This window comes from Theobroma cacao, chromosome 7 (assembly GCF_053813885.1).
Source record: "Theobroma cacao isolate CCN51 chromosome 7, ASM5381388v1, whole genome shotgun sequence".
Taxonomy (NCBI): domain Eukaryota; kingdom Viridiplantae; phylum Streptophyta; class Magnoliopsida; order Malvales; family Malvaceae; genus Theobroma; species Theobroma cacao.
This window is the reverse complement of record NC_142645.1, coordinates 1,052,948-1,072,647: the sequence shown is the minus strand read 5'-3', so window position 1 is coordinate 1,072,647 and position 19,700 is coordinate 1,052,948. Positions and strand designations below refer to the sequence as shown.

At 33.3% G+C, this 19,700-nt stretch overlaps 1 protein-coding gene, 2 long non-coding RNA genes and 1 pseudogene across 4 annotated transcripts; 1 reads left to right on the top strand and 3 right to left on the bottom strand.

The window, feature by feature from the left end:
- Positions 1–245: 245 nt before the first annotated feature.
- LOC148761379 (uncharacterized) lies at positions 246–2,280 on the bottom strand. The gene is made up of 3 exons (XR_016027526.1): positions 1,885–2,280; positions 1,613–1,700; positions 246–360 (listed from the first exon to the last, which is right to left on the bottom strand). It is a non-coding gene; the product is annotated as an uncharacterized LOC148761379 (long non-coding RNA).
- A 4,748-nt stretch (positions 2,281–7,028) lies between these two features.
- LOC148761378 (receptor-like protein 33) lies at positions 7,029–9,377 on the bottom strand (annotated as a pseudogene).
- A 1,944-nt stretch (positions 9,378–11,321) lies between these two features.
- Positions 11,322–12,911, top strand: LOC148761377 (uncharacterized). The gene is made up of 3 exons (XR_016027630.1): positions 11,322–11,604; positions 11,839–11,904; positions 12,756–12,911. It is a non-coding gene; the product is annotated as an uncharacterized LOC148761377 (long non-coding RNA).
- Positions 12,912–13,843: 932 nt separating this feature from the next.
- On the bottom strand, positions 13,844–17,120 carry LOC18593347 (uncharacterized). Of its 2 annotated transcripts, XM_018124052.2 has the most exons (3): positions 16,946–17,119; positions 16,000–16,732; positions 13,844–15,769 (listed from the first exon to the last, which is right to left on the bottom strand). In XM_018124052.2, the coding sequence occupies exons 2-3, from the start codon at positions 16,637–16,639 to the stop codon at positions 14,022–14,024; spliced, it is 2,388 nt and encodes a 795-aa protein (XP_017979541.2). In that variant the 5' UTR covers positions 16,640–16,732; positions 16,946–17,119; the 3' UTR covers positions 13,844–14,021. The 2 variants fall into 2 exon arrangements, with proteins under 2 accessions (XP_017979541.2, XP_088664027.1); XM_088807901.1 differs by having other exon boundaries at positions 16,000–17,120.
- Between the last annotated feature and the right edge of the window lie 2,580 nt (positions 17,121–19,700).

The window sequence follows — 19,700 nt, the reverse complement described above, 5'->3', positions numbered from 1 at the left end:
GACCTCCAAGAGATCCCGTTAAGTCCCGAACAAGCCTGAAAGAAATTTCTCAATAACTCATTGTACACTTTTACTAAACCATATTAATGTTTGATCCATATACATTTATAACATGAATTCAATAATAAGCATAGCCATTAAATTTTGACTTTAAGTCATGACATCACAATTAAATACATTGAGTTCAAAAATCCCAAATCTTCATTTATATCAAAATTAATATTTGTTTACATAGTAAACCAGAGTACTACAACTCAACCTCTAACAACGGAGCGACTCGGGATAAAATGCTATGAGATACCTTTACCTATCTGCGGTGGACCGTACGCGTCGATGATTACGCACTAGGCTGATCACTGTCTGCAAAAAGGGAAATAAAAAGGGGTGTGAGTCTCACAGACTCAGTGATCATCGGCTCCATGAGTAAGGCGTAGATGGAAAACAAGCAAACAACAAATCAGTTGATATTAAAAATGCAAAATTATAAAAACAATTTATTTCAAACGGATGTTTGTGCCTTATATGAAAAACAAAAAATTTCTTAGGCATTGTAATCATTTCAAGTGGTAAATCAACCAAGTAAATAAAAGTTTCCCCTCAAAAACAAATCAATAACCTTTTTCAGGACAATCATTTGAAATATTGTTTTAAAACAATCGTACATAAAAGGATTTCCGCCATCAAACTCAATTGACATTTTACTCAAATCAAACCAATAAAGTTGGTCAAGCTCCCGTGAATAGTAACCAAATTTATACACAGTTAGCAAATAGCCTCGCACGCGAGTGTAAAATTCATGTAATAATAAATGCGAGGAAACTACAAGAAACTGTATAATTTTGTTTCACCATGCCAGAAATAAGAGTCTGAAAACCCAAAGAGATTTTTGTCTCAAGTAGGAAATCAAATAAAACCCGTGGTCCCGCTACCACGTAATAACCTCCGGGAGCCTCGCTCCACCAGATCCCACATGTCATAGTAGTCTCACAATGTTGGTCGACATCGGAGAATCAAACGGTCGCAATCGCGTAATCATCTGGTGGCCTAGCCATGCATACATATATCACAGGCCGTGGCCCCAATCACGCCTAATCGCCCGTCGACGATCCAATGGTTCTCTAACTAGAGCTCACTCGTGTACGAGTGTCACACTTAACCGAAGTGACAACCGACCTACTCTCGAATCTCTCGGTTTGTAAAACCATTTTGAAATTGTGTTATGTCCTTAAAAGCTTGTCTCAAAATTATTTCCAAAGTATTCAACACAAGGTATGATAAAATATATTATCATTTTCATAAAATAAAATTTGTGCATGAATTTCGAAACAATAACTCACATGGTGAATAAGCATTATAATCATAGATGCACACTGTACAAATATAAGGCACAAATTTTGAGGTAAAACAATGCGAAGGACTTGTTTCTCGATTTTCAAAACTTTTTACATATAATTTATACATATATATTCAAAACGATTTCTAAACATAATTTGCAACCACAATTTCCTTAGATTTCTATCAGCACATGATATCCACAATTTTCGCGTTTAAAATAAATCATACATATAAGTATATATTTACGAAAATTTTAAAACGAACACCCCCTACTCACCTCATAATAACGGGATATTACGTCGCTATTAATTCGTAAACGTATCTAGTTATTTCTTCCTACCGGCCGTTCGTTATTTTTCTTCGACCTGCCACCACAGTGTTCCACCGTTACTTATTTCTCCTATACATTGAAACCCATTAATATATATATCTATACTTTACTTTATTTTATTTTATTTTTATTCTTATCATCTTATTCTATTATTATTATTTTAGTAGATATATATTATTATATCTATATTTTTATATTTAATATATATATATATTTACCTTTCTTTCTTCTTTCTTTCCCGATTCTTTGTCTCTCTTTTTCCTCCTGAATCCGGCAGCAAGACTCTTTCTTTTTCCCTCTCAAAACTGGCAGCAAGTCTCTTTCTTTTTCCCTCTCAAAATCGACAGCAATTTCCCTCATTTCTCCCTCTCAAAATCGGCAGCAAGTTCTCTTCCTTTTTCCCTCATAAACCAGCAGCTACACTTTTTCTTTCCTCTCTCAAAAAATTAGCTTCTTTCTCCCTTTTATTTGCCCCTTAAGTGGTTGTCGGCAGCAGCCATGAGAAAATAAATTTTTCTCCTTCTCACCAGCTCTCTCTCCCTTTTTCTTTTCTTTTTACTCTGCTGATACAAGGCAAATAAAAGAACATTAAATTGTGTTTCTATGTGCTGCAAATTTTGGGGAAGAAAGTCAGCCCCTTTCTTTATTTTATTTCTTTTCTCCCTCTTTTTTTTGTTTTGGCCGGCCCCCTACATTTCTTCTTCCTATCTTCTCTCTTTTTTTTTTTTTATTCAATCACCACTTAGCTGGCCGGCCCCTACCTCATAACTTAAAAATTGTTTGACTCCTAATTCCTTTATCTTGTCCCTAGAACCGGCTGATGCAAGGAAATAAAAGACAAATGAATATATTTTTTTTATTATTTATTCCTTCATTGTTTCATTAGCTGGCCCCTACACCCTTCACATGCTTTAAAAAAATATATATATATATTCTAGCTCTTTTATTTCCACATGGACGGCTACCCAATTATTTCCTTTGTCGTATTTGCTTTTAAACACATATTGCACATAATTCTCATCTTCATTTATTTACAACACAACTCTCTAACTTTTGTATTTTAAAATTTGGTTCTTTTTATATGCATAAAAATTTTAATTTTCTTGTATCTTCCTTCTCTTACATGTGTACAAGCAAAATATCAAAGTTACATTTCAACGCGGTATCATCATAATATTTAAATATTTACCTACCGTGCTAGCTCGATTTAATAAAATTACGCAGGTACAATTACCGTTGTTTTTCTCCAAAATTCTTCCTTATTTCTTCTCTCCCACTTAAATTAGTCATATACCCTTCTTTTTTTTTCAAACTAATTTTCGTAATTAATAAAATATTAATATTTTAAAATATTCCTTTCACCCGTAACCGCTCTTTGACCTTTAAATTTATATCAAGTAACCCTTCGTCTTATCGATAAGGTCTTATTGACTACTAAACGAGATTACGGGGTGTTACAACCACCTTTTGTTTCAAGGCATAGTCTCCTGATTGTGTGATGAAAAAATTGTCTGATCTCACAAATCAGTTTAATTGTATATATGCATCAAGATATATATATATACAAAAAAAATTACTAATGTCATATCAACATCCCTAGTTACACTATGTTATATATATATTTTAATGGGCTGAAATAATTTTTTATTAAATTATTAATTCAAATAAAAAATAAAATGACCCTATAAATCTATTTAATTTTACCTTAACTCTTAAATTTTTTCCTTTTAAATTTCTTTACACCTCTTTCCATCTCTTTCTTTTTGTCTTTATTTTCTCTTTTGTCCTTTATTGTGAAATTACGAAGAGGTAAAGCTTTTTTCATCTTTTTTTTCTATTTATATTATTATTATCATTATTATTTATATTTGTATTTTTTTTTTCAATTCTATTCTATTTGATCATATGTTTTAAGTATCTATAGATTTTCTTCTTCAAATTTCTATGAGTTATCATTATATTCTTATTTTTTCTTTTTTGTTATGTAGTTCGATGTTTTACTTGTCATGTTTTTTTTTTAATTATGTGTTCTTAATGATTTTAGTCTTTAAAAATTAAAAAATTATCATGTAGTTCGCAAATATAGATTGTAACGTTGTATTATTGATTGTTGCTTAAAATTTTACCAATATATATATATATATATATATATATATATATATTTATTACTCCTGATTATATAAGATGCTTTTTTATGTGCTTTATGTTGTTGAATCTTTTATATCCTAGCTTGATTCATGTAATTATATAAGAGAAATCAAGTCACCTAATTCTTCTGGAATTTTACCGGAAAAATTATTATTGCCAATGTAAATCCACTTCAAGCTCTTCAATGGGCCTATTTCACTGAGGATTTGGCCAATTAAGTTGTTTGAGGCCAGAGTCAAGAATTGCAAACCGCTGATATTTGATATAGAGCTTGGAATTTTTCCCAGCAAATAATTGGCACCAAGATCAAGTGTTTTTAGATTCAAGCAGAGTCCAATTTCTGGTGGAATTTGGCCAATTAATACGTTTCCAGACAGGGACAAGAATTGCAGATCAGTGATATTTGATATAGAGATTGTGATTTTCCCCACCAAATAATTCAAAGCAAGATTAGGTGTTTTTAGGCTCGAGCAAACTCCAATCTCTGATGGAATTTTCCCAGACAGTAGGTTGTTTGAAAGATCTAATACCTCGAGTGAAACTGAACAATTTGGAATTGGACCAGTGAAATTGTTGTTGCTAAGATTGAGATAACGAAGTGAAGTGGAAGAAACCATCTCACCAGGAATTCCACGAGAGTTTTGATTAGAGGAAGAATTAATAATCTCAATATTCAGCAAATGAAAGATTGATGAGGAAACTGTCCCAGTTTCCTTTTTAACAGCTATGTAAGGAATGCTTTGAGCTTGGAGACTGAAAAATTACTGAAGAGTTTTCTGTCATATAAGCTGCTGGAGTCACTTCACCTGTTTTGACTTGACCTCAAAGTAACGTGTCTTTGCTTCCGACGCCATCTATTTTCAACACTTGAAATTGAAATTGTTGAGTTCATTATTACTAAAAGATTATTAGAACAGTCAACTAACAAGAACAAAAACACGGAAAAGGAGAAAAAGATATGAATGGTTATTGATTCCAGAGGGAGGAGAAAAAGACATGAATGGTTGAAATTGCTTGGTGTGACCTCCTAGTGGAATATTATTCAATCTGTTTCTCTTCAGCATTTATAACTTTCGTTTGACATTTAATGGCATTCATAGGGACTACTTTTGAGGACTTTTGGAATTTGTTTTACCAAGTCCAAATTAATTTTGCTCGAGCACATGTTGGCGTTTATGAATTTTTTTCTTTTATAATACGTTTGGGAATATCTTTGAGCTTTAATTCCATTATTGAGAGATTCTAAGAACACATTCTCCCACATCGAGTTGATATATTTAAAAGAATAAATAAAATTTTTGAATGGTAGAAATGTTCTAGCACAAAGAATTCTTTAAAGTAAAATTAACGACAACAACTGAAATTACTAATATGGATCACAATTAATAAATGGTCATGCATCTTTCTCTATCTTTATGTTTGATTGTCATTTTTTCTCGAAAATTAGTTTTGACAATTAATGCTTTGATCATCCATGTAGACTATATATGTAGGGAAAGGATCGTCTCCACTACTTCATCTTAAGGTAATTAATTCACATTCAAATAACTGTTTAAATTATTAATTTTTAATGAATTTTCATTTATCTTCATACTCAATTCAAAATCATAAAAAATATTAGCCATAGATTTTCTGTAAACAAGTATCTGTTTCTAAGATGTATGATTTGAACTCAATGATTGTCAAAGCTGACGCTTATTTTTATTATCCATCTCAAAACTCTTGAAAGGGTATTGGAGACAAGAGGTGGCGACATAAACTGTTTCAATGAACATGAATAGCCCAAGAGAAACCATAATCTGCTTCAATGATTTTATATAAATGTTTTTGAAGAGTAGTGTATGTTTCAAAGATTTTTTTCTTTTTGAGCATTGAGGCAAATGGTAGCTGTTTTTTCCACAGAAAAGAATGAGATTTTTTTGTACAGATGCATGTAAGAATAAATCATTAAAAGAAAATTGCAAGAGAAAGTCATGCATTAAGCAAAAGCAAAAGAAAATACTTTGAGCTCTGTCTCCAGACTCACGATCCCTTGAATTTAAGAGGATAGAAAACAGTGACACCGCATAAGTTGATTTAAGTATTCATAAACCTGAGAATCACGCAAAGAACCTGATTTACTGACTTGCTTTTGTGTTTTTATTAATTCTAAATTGCCTCAAGTCCTTTTTCTGTTCATATTCTACATTCTAATGTGTTTATATCACAGCATTTGGAAGAAATTTCAAAAGGTAGATGATTCTTTGCACGTAAAGCTTAGGTCCCAGTAAGTTGACTTAGGAAATTACACTATATTATGGACATTTGTTCTTTTGCTCCCTATACTTGACTTTAAGGATGCTTAATTATATAAAAAAAAAAATCATAGTATTGATTCTTTCTCGCTAAGGATCTCAGATTCCTTGTCTCTAGGATTTTCTATAGTTCGGAGCTGGAGCATGCATGTGTTATCATTCCACAGCATTATTATAATTTGACTTCCTTGTTATATATACAGTTTTCTAAACAAATTCCTTGATTAATCAATAGATTCAAAAACAAATTGCAAGAGAAGCCATGCATTAATCAAAAGCAGCAACCATACTGATGAAATACATGGTTATTTTATGACAGCAATTACTAATACTTATAGCAAAAGACAAAGACATGTCCATGAATTCTTGACCATGGACTGACAAAAACTGGAATTGAGCAGAAAAAAACACATGTAACAATAATCTAACGAAATCTATGAAACAGAGTAGTATTGAGCAGCATTGTGATAATATTGTTCTATAGTTTTTGCTTTGTGTTTCCCTCCTTCAATGGTTTCTAGTCTTGCAAAGCTTCCTTTCCTAGTCGCCTGGTCAAGAAGCTGTATCCCTCTCCAATTAACCCCAAAGGTTGCGTCCATTTCCAATCAGTTAAATCTTTTCTTTAACTATGTAAAACTCTTAAACTGCTTCAATGGTCTGCACTTTTTTATATAAATGTTCTTGAAGAGTAGCCTTCCTAGTTTTTCAAATGGGTGAAATTAGTAAATGTTTAGCTGTTTTTTTCCACATAAACAAAAATGAGATTCTTTAATACAGATGCATGTAAAAATAAATTATCAAAAGCAAATTGCAAGAGAAGTCATGCGTTAAGCAAAAGTAGCAACCGCACTTGACTGCCATGTATTTGCTGATGAAACACATGGCTATTTTATCATAGCAATTACTAATACTTACAGCAAAATACAGAGACATGTCCATGAAAACAACTGGAACTGAGCACAGATAACACATGTTGCAATAACTTCCAAAGTCATCTGCAAGGACTAGTTCCGTGAACATCTTCTCCCCTTTGGATGATATTTGACTCCATACAATGTCACAAACCATTTTGGTTCACCATTTTTGAATGTAACATATCCGATAACGACCCCAAATATCAGTCCGCAACCGTAACCTATCAACACAACTTTCCAGCCAAAACTGATCTCGGTTTCTGAGTCATCTGCCTCTTTCAAGAATGATGGAGATGATTGTTTTCTCCTATTGTTGTTGCAAGACTTTGACAATGGAAAACCACATAGTGCCAAGTTTTCTTCGTATGAGCCATTTTCAAATGTATTGAATTGTTTGCCTTGAGGAATTGGTCCTGTGAGTTGGTTATGTGAACGATTTAAGATGACAAGAAATGTCATATCTTTCAATTGGTCAGGAATTTGACCAGTGAGCTTGTTTGAAGAGAGGTCTAACCATTCGAGACTGGTCAAATTTCCCATTGACATTGGGATATGACCACTAAGACTATTATGAGAAAGGTTGAGCCCTTTAAGTGAACTAAACTTTCCAATAATATTTGGAATTGTTGAATATTGATGGTTTCTCTCCATGAAAATGATTGTTTGAGAGGTCAATGCTTGTGAATATTGGCAAGATACGAAGTTTAATGTAAGATCCTTTCACTGTCAAATTTACATAATAAAACTAAAATCTTCTGCTCATATATTGCAAAGAACTTTGTTGTTGGTTGGGATTCATCATGGCCTTCAGGTTTTTTATTATACCTTTGGGCAAAGGACCGGTGAATTCATTGTTAGCAAGATCAAGAATCTGTAACTTTGGAAAGGGATGGGTGGTCTTGGAACTTTGTAAGACACCACACAATTTGTTTGATCGTAAAACAAGAACTTGTAAATTTGGCAGAGGATCCAGCCAATAAGGGAATGTACCACTTAACTTGTTGTTACCCATGTCCATCAGTTGCAGGTTTCTACAATTGAACAAGGATCGTGGTAAAGACCCCTCCAATTTATTGCCATTGAAGTTGAGATTCCTCAACCCACAGTCCTCACCAAAAGTTTCAGGGATAGTTCCATGAAAACTATTCATCTGCAAATCTAAGATTGAAAAACCTTTGCTGAAGTTTCCCAGACATGGTGGAATGGTTCCACTTAAGTTGTTATCACATAGATCAAGAAATTCAATGGAACTTATATTGCAGATCAAAGAAGAAATTTCTCCAATCAAGTTGTTTGAGTAAATAGCAATCACTTGAAGATGAGGCAAAGATGCTAGAGCATTTGGAATTTTACTCGTAAAGTCGTTGGAGAAAAGATTAAGATGATTCAAAGAAACTAAATCAACAAGTTCTTGTGGAATTTCACCAGAAAGTTTGTTATAGCCAAAGTAAATCCACTTCATGCTTTTCAGTTTGCTTAATTCATGAGGAATGTGGCCAATCAATTCGTTACTAGCAAGAGTCAAGGCTTGCAAACTGCTGATATTTGATATGGAGCTTGGAATTCTCCCTACCAAATAATTGCCACCAAGATTAAGTTCTTTTAAATTTGAACATACTACTCCAATTTGTGGTGGAATTTTCCCTGAAAGGCTATTATCCGAAAAATCCAATATTTCCAATGAAATTGAATAGTTTGGAATTGCACCAGTCAAATTGTTGTTACTAAGATTAAGATATCGAAGTAACACAGAAAAAACCATCTTACCAAGAATTTCACTAGAGAATTTGTTGGTTGAAAGATCGATAGTCTCAATCTTTGTAAATGAAAGATTAAGGATGAAATTATCCCATAAATGTTTTTCTCAATGAGCTCAATTACCTTTACCTTAGAAAAATTGTTGCAAGTGATTCCATGCCACATGCACAATGGGGTGGAGGAATTCCAGTTGGAGAGGAAGCAAGATGGATCATTGATTGAAGATTTGAAGGATAAGAGCAGCTCGAGTTCATCAACCTTAGACAAGCTAAAATGTAGTACAAATAAAAACATGAACATGAACAACAATGATTGTGCTTTAGCTCTTTTACTAAACATTTTACAAGAAATTTTTTTATCAGGAAAAGGATGCCTTGAGTTTCGAAACTAAAAGCAATTAATCCAAGACCAACAATCTTGGCCTCAAAGCTCAGGATACCAAACTGCTTAAAACACTTAACCAAAAAACATTGAAATGAAGGGATCGAGTGGCATGAATCTGATATGCATCCTAGCTCTTAGAAGAACATGGATTTAAGTTAGAACAAAGAGTTTTTTGAACTATTGAGGTGATGATATATATTAGGGTTGGGAGAGGCAGATTTTTGAGTGTATAGAGATGGTGGTGGAGGCTCTTGAACGTTTTATAGAGAAAATATTACGTCAAGAATAAAATATTTAATTTTAAGATTAATAAATTTGATACGTTATACTTTGGGAATTGTTACTTTAAACATTTTATCCTTTAGATAACTTAGAAAATAAGATAATGAGTTACACAAGTTTTATGAAGCAGGGTTGGGAGGTGAGATTCTTGTGGAAAATATAGCTATCTAAAGCAACTTGCAATCGGTATAGGTCCAAATTCAATCACCCCACTTTTGTGCTTTATGTCAATGCCAATGCTTTACTTTTGACTATGTATACTTCATCTGGCGTTCGAAATTGATTGGGAAATTCGAGGTGTTGGATAAAAAACGAAAGCAGATTTTGAAGGTGAAAGTAGGAGATTTGGCACTTTCCAAAAAGCAAATGGAATCTTACTGGTAATAAAAAAGGATAATAGACATGACAATTGCACAAGACTTTAAAGTTTCGCACTAGATCATATCAGCAATGCTGCTGATTGAAAAAGCTATCAGCTCTATTTTAAGGCGGTGTTTGGTACTTTATAATGCAATGTGATTATAGGTAATGTGATTGTAAGTAATATAATTGTAAGGAAGATAATATTACAATATTTGGTATATAAGTAAAATAATGATCAAAATGTAGAGAAAATAACGTTGCAGCGTTTGGTTTACAAGTAATTTGTTATGAATATAATATCAATTTTCAAAATTACCCTTATTTATTAAAATACAAATTTAATATACTTGTATTCTTTATTGTTAATTTTTATATAATATCATCTCTTATATATATTTTTAATATCATATATTTTATTTTCATTTCTTAATATAATTTTTATATTATATATTATATTTTAATTTCTTTTTCTTTTAAAAGAATATAAATTTTATTAACAGTCACCATAACTACTAAGAATAATAAAAAGACATCATTCAAAATCTGTATATATAAAAACAAATTATAACATTGCAAAATGTTTTTAACAAAACAACAAAATTGAAGGGTAAAAATATCTTTAATAACATTTGCAGAGCGCAATGCAATTTAATTGCATTGGTTTTGGATTGCAATCACATTATATCTATTGATTGTAATGTGATTGTATTGTAATCTTATATTGCAGTGGTTTGTTACAAAATAAATACTGCAATGTAATTTAATTAGACACATTGCATGGAATGTCTCATACTAAACGCTACCTAAAGAGTTTCAACTTTGATCATTAAGCTGATTTACTGACTTGCTTTTTTGTTTTTACTAATTCTTAATTGCCTAAAGTCCTTTTCCTATTCATATTCCACTTTTTAATGCTTTTATATAAGAGAACAAAGAGTTTTTTGAACTATTGGGGTGATGACCTTAGGGTGGGGAGAGGCAGAATTTGAGCGTATAGAGATGGTGGTGGAGACTATTGAAGGTTTTATAGGGAAAAGATTACATTGAGAAACCCATGGTATTGACTTGTAGAAGTTGCCAGTCAATTTTGAACATCTAATGAAGGATACGGGGTGGTTGAATTTGGACCTACATCCGCATTTTTCTCCATTGCAGGTTGCTTTTAGATAGCTTTATTGACCATACCATGGACCTGATTGAATAAATTGATATGGATAAGTCTTCTTGGTCTTCTTACCAAAACCCTTAATCACGGGCTCTAATCCTTTTTTTTTCCACATTCATCTCACATCTTTGTCATCTCCAACCCTGTCTCAAATAGAAGAATTTAGAAATTTACAAGGAGAGATGACGGTAAAAAGTAGAAGATTTGGCACTTTCCAAAAGCGAATGGAGTACTCTTATTTCGTGGTAAAGGATAACGATGATTTAAGAATTCATAAACATTAGAACCACAAAAAGAACGTGATTTACTGATTTTTTTTTATAATCGGGAGAAGGAAGATTGAACTCCGTTTTTAAGATAGGGATCATGCAGTAATCAATAAGTCAAATATTTAGGTGTAGACCTGATTTATTTACTTGTTTTTGTGTTTTAATTTATTCTAATATTTTTATATCACAGCATTTGCCAGAAATTTCATAAAAGGTGGATGATTGTTTGTACGTATAGCTTCAGACCGAAGAAGTTGACGACAGGTTTATTTTTTTTGATACCAAGATGGAAAGACCATAGATTCAATGTCTTCACAAGTTATTTACAGCAAAATCTTCACAAATTGGAAGCTTTATGCCGGTGAGTTCACTCTGCAATAAGTTTTCCTGCAAATTCTGTCTACTTTTCCTGTTTGGTATCTGGGAAAGCGTATCTCTTCATCACAATCAGAACTCTTATCCACTCTATAGTATTCATGTACCTGAGAATCATGCAAAGAACATGATTTGCTGACTTGCTTTTGTTTTTTTTTTTTTAATTCTAAATTGCCTATTTTCTGTTCATATTCCACTTTTTAATGTTTTTATATCACAGCATTTGCCAGATATTTCAAAAGGTGGATGATTGTTCGCACTTAAAGCAAAATCTGGTGCAGATAAGGTATTTATGTTCTCGGCCTATTGGTGATATGTATATACTATTTTGCTTGAGTCTTTGTGCTATGATGTATGGTAGTCTTTCTCAGTGGTGATCCTATGTATGCTTATCCTTTTTTTATGTGTAGTGGTCTGTAAGCTAAAAAACGATATGGCACTGTCCTCTACCCATGGGACCCCATGGATCTTCCATGTACTGTCTTTAAATGCTATTAATAAAATTCTTATGATTAGGTAAGCAAAAAAAAGAACAAAACAAGCTTAGGTCCGAAGAAGTTGATGACAAATTTATTTTTTATGCTGGTGAATTGATTCTGCAATAAGTTTTCCTGATTCCCTATCTGATTTTCCTGTTTGGTATCTGGCAAAGTGTCCCTCTTTATCACAATCAGAATTCCTATCCACACTATATTTTACTAATTCGTTCTTTTAATTTCCTCCCTATAGTTGACTTAAGGATGCTTAATCACAAAACAAAATCCTAGCATCTCTCTGAGTAAAGGATTTCTAAGCTGATCATTAGTTATATGATCTGCTGATGAAATACATGGATATTTTATAACTGCATATTACTAAACTTTGTCATTGATCGAGGATCATTGATTGAGGATTTGAAGGATAAGAGCAGCTCACTCCGTCACCCTGAGACAGGCTACACTGTAGTAACAAAAATAATGCGAACATGAACAATATTATTCAGTGGGCTAGATTTAGCTAAGGTCGAAATTGCTTGGTGTGACTTCATTGGGCTAGCTGAGGAAACGAAGCATCCTAGTGGAATATTATTCAATCTGTTTTTTTCTTCAGCATTTATTGCTTTTTTTCTGACATGTAAGAAATTCTTGGCTTTGACAGGGCCTACCTTTGAAGACTTTTGGAGTTTCTTCACATTGGTTTTACCAAATCCAAATTAATTATTGCTTAAAGCACATCTTAGCTTTCCTAGAATAGATTAATTCCTTTTTGTAATAAGTTTTGCAGGAGCTTAGTTTCTCTTCCGAAAAATTTTAAGGATGTACTCTTTCATTGAGAATAAATGAAATTTTGAATCATAAAAACGTATCAGCATAAAAAGTACTTGAAATTGAAATTAACAACCCAAATTACTAAATATGGATCACAATTAGTTAATAGTCACACATCTTTTTCTATCTTTTTGTTTGATTGCCAATTTTTTTCCAAAGTTAATTCATGTATTTAATAGTTTGAATATATATAGACTGTATATGTAGGGAAAGGATTCTTTCCACTACCTCATCTTACAATGATTGATGCACATTCAATTAAATCTAAGGCCAATATTTATTCACATTATTATCTTTTTTTAATTATTTATCATTTAAATATTGATATTGTCTTAATTGCTAAACCATAGTACTGATATAAGGATCTCAGATTCTTTCTCTCTAGAAATTTCTATAGTTCTGGCATTTAATACTTTGATCATCTCAAGGTATTATACGCATTCAAATAATTGTTCAAATTATTAAAGTTTCATTTATCTTCCTACTCAATTTAAAATCATTAAAAACATTAGCCATAGATTTATCTGTAATTTCTAAGATGTATGGTTATACAACTCAGTGACTGTCAAAGCTGAAGCTTATTTTCATTATCCAACGCATAACTCTTTTGTTTTAAACTGAAATTTGAAAGGGTATTGCAGACAAGAGGTGGCAACATAAACTAGACATTTCCAGCTTGGAAACTTTACTAGGGGACATCGAAAGTCTTACAGAAGAACACCATAACCAAAGAAACCTTAATCTGCTTCAATGATGTGCACTTTTTTATATAAATGTTTTTGAAGAGCTAATTTTTCAAAGATTTTTTAACACATGAAGCAATGGGAGCTGATTTTTCCACAGAACAGAATGAGATTTTTTTGTACAGTTGCATGTAAGAATAAATTATCAAAAGTAAATTGAAAGAGAAGTCATGCATTAAGCAAAAGCAGCAACCACGCTTTATTGTCATGTATTTGCTGATGAAACACATGGCTATTTAATGACATTAATTACTAATACTTATAGAAAAATACAAAGACATGTCCATGAAAACAACTGCAACTGAGCACAAAGAAACACTTGCTGCAATAACATCCAAAGTCATCTGCATTGACTAGTTCCGTGAGCATCTTCTTCCCTTTCGATGATATTTGACTCCATACAATGTTATAAACCACTTTGGTTCACCATTTCTGAATGTAACATATCCAAATATGACTCCAAATATCAATCCACATCCGTAGCCTATCAACACTATTTTCCAGCCGAAACTGATCTTGGTCTCTGAGTCATCTGCCTCTTTTGAGAATGATGGATATGATCGTTCCCTCCCATCTTCATTGCAAGCTTTTGACAATGGAAAGCCACAAAGTGCCAAGTTTCCGTCGTATGAGCCATTTTCAAATGTACTGAACTGTTTGCCTTGAGGAATTGGTCCTGTGAGTTGGTTATGTGAAAGATTTAAGAAGGCAAGAAATGTCATATCTGTCAATTCATTAGGGATTTTCCCAATGAGCTTGTTTGAGGAGAGGTCTAACCATTCTAGACTAGATAAATATCCCATTGATGTGGGGATATGACCACTAAGGCTGTTATGAGAAAGGTTGAGCCCTTTAAGTGATCTAAGCTTTCCGATTACACTTGGAATCTCTCCATGAAAGTTATTATTCGAGAGGTCAATGCTTGTGAATATTGTCGGAATATTAGCAATGATGCTAAATCCTTTCACTGTCAAATTGACAACATATTTATAATATCTTCCATTCATATATTGTAAAGAACTTTGTTGTTCGTTGAGATTCATCATGGCCTTCAAGTTCTTTATCATACCTTGGGGCAAAGGACCAGTGAATCCATTGTTAGCAAGGTCAAGAATCCGTAACTTGGGAAAGGGGTGGATGGTCTTGGAACTGTGCAAGACACCACCTAATTTGTTTGACCGTAAAACAAGAACTTGTAATTCCGGCAGACTACCCAACCAATAGGGGAATGTACCATTCAACTTGTTGTCACCAACATCCATCATTTCCAGGTTTCTACAATTCACCAAGGATCGTGGCAAAGACCCTTCCAATTTATTGCCATTGAAGTTGATGTTCCTCAACCCACAATCCTCATTGAATGTTTCAAGAATGGTTCCATGAAAACTATTCATCCACAAATCTAAGATTGTAAGACGTTTGCTGAAGTTTCCTAGACATGGTGAAATTATTCCACTTAAGTTGTTATCAGCTAAGACAAGGACTTCGACGGAACTTATATTGCAGATCAAAGAAGGAACTTCTCCAGTCAAACTATTTGATGCAAGATCAATCACTTGAAGACGAGGCAAAGATGCTAGAGCATTTGGAAGTTTACCAGTAAAGTCGTTGTAGAAAAGATGAAGAATCTCCAAGCTCTGCAACTCAATTATGAGTTCCGGGATCTCACCAAATAAATAATTATCACTAAGATCAAGTCCAATAAGCTTTCTAAGGCCAAAAATGGATCTAGGAAGCAAACCTGTAAGCTTGTTGCCGAAAAGGAACAGGTATTGAAGATTAGTGAGGTTTCCAAGCGAGAATGGAATTTGTCCACTGAGATTGTTGTAGACAAGATAAAGATGATTCAAAGAAACCAAATCAGCAAGTTCTGGTGGAATTTCCCCGGAAAGGTTGTTATAACCAAAGTAAATCCACTTCAAGCTCTTCATTTTGCTTAATGCACATGGAATTTGGCCAATCAAACTGTTACCAGAAAGATCTAACAGTTCCAAATTGCTGATATTTGATATGGAGCTTGGAATTCTCCCCACCAAATAATTGTCACTAAGATCAAGGTTTTCCAAATTCGAGCATTCTCCAATTTGTGGTGGAATTTTCCCTGAAAGCAGTTTATAGTAGACTAAATGTCAGCAGATCAAAGAAGGAATTAATTTCTCTAGTCAAGCTTTTCGATAAAAGATCAAGCAGTTGAAGTTATTACAGAGTAGATGAAAAACTCCAAGCTTTGCAACTCAATTATGAGTTGTGGGATCTCATCAAATAAATGATTATGACTAAGATCAAGTTCAATAAGCTTTTTGAGGCCAAAAATGGATCTAGGAAGTGAACCTGTAAGCTTGTTTTTGTAGAGGTAGAGGTGTTGAAGATTGCTAAGGTTTCCAAGTGAGGATGGAATTTGTCCGCTAAGATTGTTGTAGACAAGATTAAGAAGATTCAAAGAAACCAAATCACCAAGTTCTTGTGGAATTTCACCAGAAAGGTTGTTATAGCCAAAGTAAATCCACTTCAAGCTCTTCATTTTGTTTATTGCACGTGGAATTTGACCAATCAATTCGTTACCAGCAAGAGTCAATCTTTGCAAACTGCTGATATTCGATATGGAGCTTGGAATTCTCCCTACCAAATAATTGAAACCAAGATCAAGTTCTTTTAGATTCCAACATACTCCAATTTGTGGTGGAATTTTTCCTGAAAGGGAGTTATTCCAAAGATCCAATATTTCCAATGAAATTGAACAGATTGGTACTACACCAGTCAAATTGTTATTGCTAAGATTAAGATATTGAAGTGATGCAGAAGAAACGATGTTACAAGAAATTTCACCAGAGAGTTTGTTAGTCGAAAGATCGATAGTCTCAATCTCTGACAAATGAAAGATTGAGGATGAAATTGACCCAGAAATGTTTTTTTCAATGATCTCAATTGCCTTTACCCTCGAAAAATTGTTGCAAGTGATTCCATGCCACATGCACAACGGGATAGAGGAATTCCAGTTGGAGAGGAAGCCAGACGGATCATTGATTGAAGATTTGAAGGATAAGAGCAGCTCGAGTTCATCGCCCTGAGACAAGCTAAAATTTAGTACTAATAAAAACATGAACATGAACAACAGCGAGTGTGCTTTAGCTCTTTTGTTGAACATTTTACAAGAAGATCTTTTAACGGGGAAAGGATGCCTTGAGCTTGGAGACTAATAAATAATCAATCCAAGACCAATAATGTTGGCCTCAAAGCTCTGGATAACAAACTGCTCAAAAGACTAAACCAGACTAACTTTGAAATGAAGAAGATCGAGTGTGCATGAATCTGATCTGCATCCTAGCTTTTAGACGAACACGGATTTATAAAAGAACAAAGAGTTTTTTGAACTATTGAGGTGATGAGATTAGGGTGCGGAGAAGCAGATTTTGAGTGTATAGAGATGGTGGTGGAGACTATTGAAGATTTTTCAGGGAAAATATTACATTGAGAAACCCATGATATTGACTTGTAGAAGTTGCCAGTCAATTTTGAACACCTGATGAAGAGTATGGGGTGGTTGAATTTGGACCTACATCCCCATTTTTCTACATTGCAGGTTGCTTTTAGATAGCTTTATTGACCATACTATGGACCCGATTCAATAAATTAAGATGGATAAGTCTTCTAGGCCTTCTACCCAAACCCTTACTCAGGGGCTATAAGCCTTTTTTTTTTTTTTTGCAGATTAATCTGTCATCTCCAACCCTGTCTCAAGCAAGAGTTTAGAAATTTACAAGGAGAGATGATGGTGATGATGGTAAGAAGTAGAAGATTTGGTTCTTTCCAAAAGGAAATGGAGTGCTTTTATTTAGTGGTAAAGGGTAACGGATGATTTAAGTATTCATAAACATTAGAACCACAAAAAGAACCTGATTTGCTGATTTGTTCTTGTGTTTTAATTTATTCTAATGTTTTTATATCACAGCATTTGACAGAAATTTCATAAAAAAGTTGGATGATTGTTTGCACGTAAAGCTTAAGACAGAAGAAGTAGATGACAGATTTTTTTTTTTTATACCAAGATCGAAAGACCATATATAGATTCAAAGTCTTCACAAGTTATTTACAGCAAAATCTTCACAAATTGGAAGCTTTACGCTGGTGAGTTCACTCTGCAATAAATTTTTCTGCAAATCCTCTGTCTAATTTTCCTGTTTGGTATCTGGCAAAGTGTCTCTCTTCATCACAATCAGAATTCCTATCTACACTATAGTTGGTGAAGCTGCTGATATTTGATCTAGAGCTTGGAATTTTCCCCACCAAATAATGGGCACCAAGATCAAGTGTTTTTAGATTCAAGCAGCATCCAATTTCCGGTGGAATTTGGCCAATTACTACGTTTCCAGCCGGGACAAGAATTGCAGACCGGTGGTATTTGATATTGAGCTTGGGATTTCCCCACCAAATAATTCAAAGCAGGACTCCCGTTTCTGATGGAATTCTACCGGATAGCATGTTGTTTAAAAGATCTAATGTTTCAAGTGAAACCGAACAATTTGGAATTGAACCAGTGACATTGTTGTTGCTGAGATTGAGATAGCGAATTGAAGCAGAAGAAACCATCTCACCAGGAATTTCACCAGAGACAAATGAAATATTGATAAGGAAACCTTCCCAATAACGAATTTTTTTATTATTTATATTATTTTCCCAATATGTTGTTGCAAATTTTTTTTAGCTTCATTTAGTTGATATGATTATTATTTACTTAATAGGAATTAAAAAGAAAAGAAGTTAAATAAAAGATTAAAAACAAACAGAAAAAAAGTAGGTAACAAGAGTATCAATTAAACGAAGCTCAATTGTTTCACTTATATCTTAATGAAAACGAATTCAATTTTAGGTTTAGCATTATATATATTTGGTTAAAACCAATACTAACTTGTGGAAGTGTTTATCTTTTTAAGCTCATAAACTTGTATTTGTAAATTAATTGGTATCTATAACTAATTTTTAGGCTTAATTCTGTGTGCACTATCAACTTGTAGCTCGGTGACACCCTTGGAATCTCCTCACCTCCCTTTTATCAGAATTTAAAACTTCTCATGCTGAGAAATCCTGCACATCACCTGTTACACATTCGTGCAACAGTTAACTCCACTCATCATTTCGAATTTTTAAATGACCAATGGCCTGAAATTTCCCAGTCAATTTGCAAGCCTGACGAAGGATACATGTATAGTTAAAAGTAATGAATTGCAACAGATTTCCATTTGCATTGAGATAAAGCACATACATGCCCATTTTTCTCCATTGCAGATTGCTTTTAGGTACCTTTATTGGCCATACTAGGGACCTGATTCAATAAATTAATATGGTTAAGTCTTCTCGGTCTTCTTACCTGAACCCTTAATCACGGGCTATAATCGTTTTTTCCCCACATTAATCTCACATCCCAGTCATCCCCAACCCTGTGTCATGAAAGTTGTGTACCTTCATAATCTTAGTTTCTAGTTTGTCAAAAGAATTAATTGTTTACAGAAACAGTTTCCGAATTATGGTGTATCGAAATCAAAAAAATTCAAATTTGAGCAAGGAAACAAAAAAAAAAAAAAGATTTTCAGGTGTTAGATAAAAAATGAAAGGATAATTTGAAGATGAAAGTAGAAGATTAAAGAAATGTACAGGGAGAGATGAAGGTAAAAATAGAACTTAAGCACTTGGTGGAAAAGGATAATGGAGAAGATCATTGCACAAGACTTTGAAATTTCCCACTAACCTCTGCCTGACCTTTTGCGTTTGGCCTGAATCCAAAACTTGTGACACCCTCTTGCTCTTTAGGTCATATCAGCAATGATGCTGATTGCACCACCTTAATCAACATGATTTGCTCCATCTCCGCTGATGTTATATGAAAATTTTCAGTATTCATGTACCTGATAATCACGCAAAGAACCTGATTTGCTGACTTGCTTTTTTTTTTTTTTTTTTGAATTCTAAATTGCCTATTCTCTGTTCATATTCCACTTTTTAATGTTTTTATATCACAGCATTTGCCAGATATTTCA

Bases quoted from the DNA above. Each gene is read 5' to 3' on its own strand.
- LOC18593347 (XM_088807901.1), bottom strand. From the start codon at position 16,813: ATGTTCAACAAAAGAGCTAAAGCACACTCGCTGTTGTTCATGTTCATG. The intron at 15,770-15,999 runs GTTCACTTCCTA...AACTGCTTTCAG, and splicing joins CTACAAAAACAAGCTTACAG to GGAAAATTCCACCACAAATT.